This window comes from Branchiostoma lanceolatum, chromosome 1 (genome assembly GCF_035083965.1).
Source record: "Branchiostoma lanceolatum isolate klBraLanc5 chromosome 1, klBraLanc5.hap2, whole genome shotgun sequence".
Taxonomy (NCBI): domain Eukaryota; kingdom Metazoa; phylum Chordata; class Leptocardii; order Amphioxiformes; family Branchiostomatidae; genus Branchiostoma; species Branchiostoma lanceolatum.
In genome coordinates, this window is record NC_089722.1 from 32,754,243 (window position 1) to 32,760,861 (window position 6,619).

The window sequence follows — 6,619 nt, forward strand, 5'->3', positions numbered from 1 at the left end:
CTGCGCCAGTACGAGCGGCTCCACCAGTACAAGCGCTCACACACGCTCTCACTTTCGTAAGTTTTCAATCAAATTACTGACATTGACCCCCAACCAAACAAGTTAATAAAGTTATGATATTTTTTCATTCGTTTGCATCCACGGTCAACTTGTTTATTCTGCCTGAAACGCAAAAATCTGTCCATAAAGAGAGACTGGCACCCAGTCGAGAGACGATATTTTGCAGCCGCCATGTTGGATCCATTAACTAACGCTAAGTATTGCGAGAATGCGTGAGAGTAATGACGCAAACCTGCAGTACCGGCAACTACCCGTAGAGGGCAGTATTTGAGTTGCTGTGTATTTCTATGGGGTGAAGTGTTGCTAGCGCTGTTTTTTTTTTTTAAGTCCCTTTACTAAGCTGGGATTTTTTTTTTTTAAATTATTAACTTTGGAACAATTATTATCGAATAAACAAAGAAAGTTGTTAAAATGTTGTGACAGTGAGAAAGCAACTGGACAATGGGGATAGATACACAGTAGATCCCAAGTAATTGACACCTTGAACAAGGTTATATACATCATATGTAGCTCGACTGAAGCAGAAGGTTATAGCTAGACTGAATAAAGCAGCGGTGGCTTTTCATGTTCCCCGCCCAACCGCACCCTTTTCTTAGAATAACTTTTTACAATGTATTTTGATTTTTTAATCAAAATATATGTTATTCACAAGTGTAGGCGGGTCTAGTTTTTGTGGCCTCGCGAAACTAAGGGGACCATCAGTATGCTTGTGACGTTTATGTGTGGTTTTAAAAGCTGAAAGTATTAAGTTATTAAGCATATGTGCTAAACGGTGTTAGTAGATGTCACTACCATAAATATTCCAGCATTTATTAATTTCCACTTTATTGGCCATAAAACTGCTTTACCTTCCTTCAAGCACTGTAAGCAACGATATAAGACTTCAATCAGCGTTCCCACCAGCCAAGAAGGCGCTGGCAATCGAGGTGCGGGGGCATCATTACCCCGGGAAATGTAGGATTGTCAAGCCTTTAAAAATATGTTCTGATTGTCATAGTTTTTAGAATTTAGACTTTTTGCTGTATCATTTGCCATAGAGCTGAACAGCTCAAGCAATTAATTTCATTCATTCATGAACGCAATTTTGAGAGGTCTGAGTTTTACCGCCGCCATGTTTGACTTTATTATGGTAGTGCTTTAATGGTAAGGACTCCCCAAAAAGTTGCCGTTTAAAACGCTGGAAATCGGCAAATTAAAAGAAAAACATGGTGCTGTTTGTTTATCACGCGTCCTAAACGTCTGTACCGGTACCTGTACGTTTAGGTGCGCAGCACTTAGTGCTATTCCATCAAGAGGATCTTTAATGGAAAAGTGCTTATTTGAGTAACCGTATACTGTGTTCTCATCTTTTTCCAATACTAGATGATGATGGGGAGCAGGAGGAAGATGAGGAGGAAGCTGGACATGGACCTGTGTTTGACTACAGCTCCAACATGGCATTTGGATTTTTACAGTCAGTGATACAATCTGTGAGTAACATGCAGTTAGCCTCTGATTTTACAGTGTGTTGATCTTTATCTATTTATATTTTGTTGCAATTAAATTGCTTCAAAGATGGACCAATTAACTCTGATTCTGTATTGAAACTATTAAACAGGTTTTATAGTAACAAAGTTATCACTATGGAAGTATAAAGTTAACATAGATTGCATGTGGAGAAGATTAAGAAAAATGATATGTAAAGATACCTTCTGCTCTTCAGCGATACTCTAGGAGTGAAATTTTCTGATGTCCCCACTGTAAATCTGCTTTGACTCCGCCATTCCTCTTTAAGCATTTACCGCAACTGTGACGTGGATTATGACTGGAAAATGATTTTCTAATAATTGAATCTGATTTGAACGCAGGGTGGCAGAAAGAGGAAGAGGGAAGATGTAAGTAAAATATAATTTTTGATGGAAGTTGTATTGTTGATACATCAGTATCAAGATATCGTTACAATTTGATTGATGTATTTTCATCTTAATCTATTCTCAGACTGTCTATTTCATCGTAAATACATTTTACTTGCCATCATTATTTAACTTCCCTGGTTGGAAAATACTGTAATTGTGAACTGGTACGTTCGGCTGCTTCTTAATCATATAAATGCTCATAATCCTGTTAACCTTAGGCCCACTTTACACTTGTGTCACATAACAGGCATGCAACGCTTTGCTACCGGTGACGGTTGTCTTTAGACCTACAGGCGGAAGCACAGTGCGCCAGCCGTGGCACAGAGTCGAGCCCGATTCAAAATGACGGTAGAAGAGCTGCCTATTTTCGTCTTGCAGTTACTTTTCTTATGTTTGCTACATGCGTTTTCCTGCATATGAGACGCTGCGTACGTACCCAAGAAAAGAGGAAGATTAGACTCATTTACAGGGACGGGCAAGACCCAACCTGCCGTTTGCCCTTGCCACGCTGGCGGTTGTGCAAGCCGGGCAGTTGATCGGGTCATAGCAGAACACCAAAGAAGCAGCCACTGGTGGCAGGCCAATATTTGCACTTTAAATATTCGACAACTTTCAATGACAATGGCACAAACCTTTCAGAATGAGGAAAACATACTTCTATCGCTAGCGCAGGCTTATTAGCATAACGTTTACATATGACACATAACCTCCTGAGCGTCACCGGAGCCGGGTTCTCTTTACACACAGAGAGGAACCGTCACGACCCCCCACTGGAGCGGCACACAGGGGAAGGTGGTCTGGGTCGATTCGTGTAAAAATCGACATATCGCCAGGCGCTTATTTCCTCTTTAGACCAATAACGATTAAGCGACACATGCTGGTTAACTGACTCAGTGTAAAGTGGGCCTTGAATAACTCTAGCTCTTTAGATGATCCTGTATATGGTGTGAGAATAAGACTGATTGACATTCTTGAGCAAGAATAATGAACTAATGAATGAACTAATTCCTACAAATTCCTTCACTTCTGGACATTTACATGTACTGTCAATTAAACTACTTTGCATTACTAATAGGATGTCAACAGCCTTGCTTTAAAGATTCCCTTTGTTGTAACTCGTAGGCGATCAAAGAAGCAAACAAGCGTTGGAAGGCGAACTATCCTGGTATGAACATAATTTTATTTGTAATCTTGGGTGATTGAACTGCATCGATAACAATTTCAACTGTACTTGTCATTGCTGTTCATACTGAATAAGGATGATATCTATTTACTAGATTAAACTTTTCATCCAACACTGTAAGAGAATTGGGATTTGTAACAGAAGAACTTTCATGCTAAGGATGATATCTGTTTGTTGTACTGAAACTTGCGCTGTTGAAACAGAATTCACATGGACTGACAAGTAACTATTCCCAGAACTATTTTTGCCAGTGCTTTGGCTGGCATACATACAGCCAAGGTAGCCCAAGTATCAAGTAGCTATAATTGTTAACCTCGGGACGAATGCAAAATGGCTACACAATCAAGTCAATTACGTAGTCAACTGAATGGCTGATCATGATTTTATGTGCACACAGCCACGATGAGGGAAGTTCGGGAGCATGAAGCACAGAATGTATGTCCACTGCTGATCACTTGGATGTCTGTACCAACACTGTGGTCATGGGTAATGGGACCTTCACCTCATCTCCAAGCAGTTGTTAAGATCTGCCTTTATACTTTTCCCTATACATGTAGCAGGGCTCGAAATAGTGGGCGCATGTGCACCTGTGTGCGCCCAAAATTGGAGCTGTGCACCTAATTTTTGACTGCATGTGGGTGCACTGAGATATTTTTGTAGGCGATAGGATAAGGGTACAATTGTTCACTAAGTATACATAATATTCTACCAGAAAAAGTAATATAACCTTTTGTTGTACTTTATTTGATGTATCACTTGTTTGAAATTTTAAGGTTAGCTATAGAATTACAGATTGAAGTTCTTAATAGCGTTGAACATTGTAATGATGTTTTGCTGACATTCAACTTAATTCTCTGTGGTGCACCAAAAATTCTTTCTGTGCACCTAATTTTTTGGGTTGGGTGCACCAGTGCGCCTACCGGTATTTCCAAAAATGAATTTCGAGCCCTGTGTATAGGAATGGGAAAATGATTAAAAAGTGAAATACTGGAAAACATTTACAATGAATGTTAAAAAAACAGACAAAATGTCTGTTTTAGAAACTGAGACAGCCGGATCCTTCCATCTGCTTAGAGACAAGGGCTTTGGAACTGTCCCTGTGTATTTGAACAGAATTGTAGGACATAAGTCTGTGTTAAATTGTCTAATTTTTTTACCATGATTACTTCTTTGCAAAATGTGTGTTCAAATCTGAGTCCAGCCCCTCCAAAGTGAGATTTGCTGGTCATTTGACGGACGGACGCCCCGCAGTCATATTCTACACATGCCTTAATAGAATATAGGGATTTTTTAAGGATGTATGGGCGTTCTAAATGGCAGATTGCTATGCTATTTTCTGAGAAGTACAGCATATTCTCCAAATTTAATAACCAGCACTTTGGATGGATCATGAATTTTTACAAACTTCTTTGATGGCCCTTCAAACTATCAATTTTTTTGTTCGATGGCCCTCCCCCCAGGCCAAAAAATTTCTCAGTGGCCCTCCCTCCCAGTGCACCCGTTACCCACCTCCCCCCAGTAAGTATTGTAAAGTCCCTTACTGACTCATACATGTAAGTTATATCATACATTTTCTACAGGAAGAAGAACTGCGGCATAAGCGATATCCTGATTCCCGACAGGCCAAGTTGGAGAGGCGTCGTGCTGCTGAGGAGAGGTGATTTTTTCAGTTGTTACCTCTGTGAAACGCGGGAGGTATTATTTTAGTTTTTGTAAAGGTAAGAGTGTCGTACAGGAAGTTTAGGTTAGAGTTGCCAGAAGTAGTACTAGACTATATCATTTTTGTGTGAGAACTGACAGACATTCCAGGTTATATATTATTATTATTTAAATTATTATATGGGGTCAGTGAAATCCAGCTACAATGTATTTCATGGAACTGAGTGGTTTTTAAGCGACCAAGAGTTAAACACCTAGAGAGACAATAGCCTCGTATCTGAACCAAGCGTAACACAGCACCAAGAGACCACGTCTAGCGATATAATAGACGTTAAACAAGGACAACAACAACAACAATGGTTTTAGTTTAGGTCTGTTTTGCAGTGATATATTTTCCATAGGCTAATGTCACGTTCCCTGTATAGTGACAGGAAGTGATTAATGGACACATGCTAAGTGTTAATCAAAACAATATTTGCACAGTTGATGAACTACTGTTAAAGAAGACATATACGAGAAACTCTTATCATTTCACGGAGTTAAGAGAGAGAAACTGTTGTTTTCTTTTGTTGTAGAGAGCGTAACCGCCAGGCTTTCGAAGTTCTGTGGGAGCAGACTGCAAAGGAGAGGAAGGCTCGCGAGGAGGCAGAAAAGAAAGCTGAGGAAGACGCCGAGAAGCAGAAAGAAAGGGTAAAATAGCTTTCCAATCCAACAGACGAGTGCCTCTTATTTTAGTATTCTATATATAATATAGTTTAAAATTGGATCTGGTGTTTATGATAAATTTTTATCATTTATCTATTAGGAATAGGGTTTTATTTCATATTTCGAACGTTGAGAAAGGATGTAATACTAATTGTACTTTCTTGCTGTTTTGTTTTTGTTGTGTATTGGACAATAATTAAAAATCAAAACCTTTTAAAAAAAGGCCTTCTGAAGATAAACACTGTAATACTTAGTTCTGACGCATTTTGTCAAATATTTTCAGGATCGCCAGCGCCTTGCAGAGAACATGCAGAAGGAGCGGGAACGACAGGAACGGGAGCGCCGCGAGAACCAGGAGGCCGAGGCCAGGAAGCGTGCGGCCATCATGAACCGGGAACGACAGGAACGGGAGCACCGCGAGAACCAGGAGGCCGAGGCCAGGAAGCTTGCGGCCATCGTGAACCGGGAACGACAGGAACGGGAGCGCCGCGAGAACCAGGAGGCTGAGGCCAGGAAGCGTGCGGCCATGATGAGCTCCTCCCTGAACGTCACCAGCACCGCCAGGACTGCTAACATCAAAGGTGGGCAACACCAACTATTCAGACATTTCTCTGTAGACCATTGGTAATGGAGTACTGCAAATTAAAGCACCCAGTAGATAGAGTATGATAGGACTGGTGTATGCTATCACTGCTATAACTGTCTGTAACTGAAAACAATGACTAAAGTGGCTAAGAACTAAACGGTCACTTTTTGTAACACTTTAAACTATTGTTGAGACAACAGATAGATTTAAGATCATAGTGGTTTGAATTCAAGTTTTTGCTGCACTTGAAAAGTTCAAGTAACATTGCAGTCATCAAGGCTTGGCTAAGAACTAAACCAAGTCTATTTTGAAACAACAGATAAAGCCACACCATTTTGATTTCTTCGTTGTTAACAGATTATTTTTTAAATCGTAGCAATATGAGGACATCATCAAACAGAAGGCTGGGGTGAAAACTTGCACCTGATCCATTTTTTTAAAATTCCAGTAACCAAGAAATTAAACTGGTGTGGCCTTAAGATATGAAGATTTTGCTGCAAATGAAAAGGAGGTTACACGTAGTATAATGAT

The 6,619-nt window shown here is 40.1% G+C and overlaps 1 protein-coding gene across 1 annotated transcript; it reads left to right on the forward strand.

Annotated features, from left to right (window-relative positions):
• Nucleotides 1–268: 268 nt before the first annotated feature.
• Nucleotides 269–6,351, forward strand: LOC136422990 (uncharacterized). Its single transcript, XM_066411002.1, has 6 exons — nt 269–323; nt 1,423–1,529; nt 1,908–1,934; nt 4,719–4,795; nt 5,373–5,487; nt 5,786–6,351. The coding sequence occupies exons 1-6, from the start codon at nt 269–271 to the stop codon at nt 6,128–6,130; spliced, it is 726 nt and encodes a 241-aa protein (XP_066267099.1). The 3' UTR covers nt 6,131–6,351.
• Nucleotides 6,352–6,619: the final 268 nt, after the last annotated feature.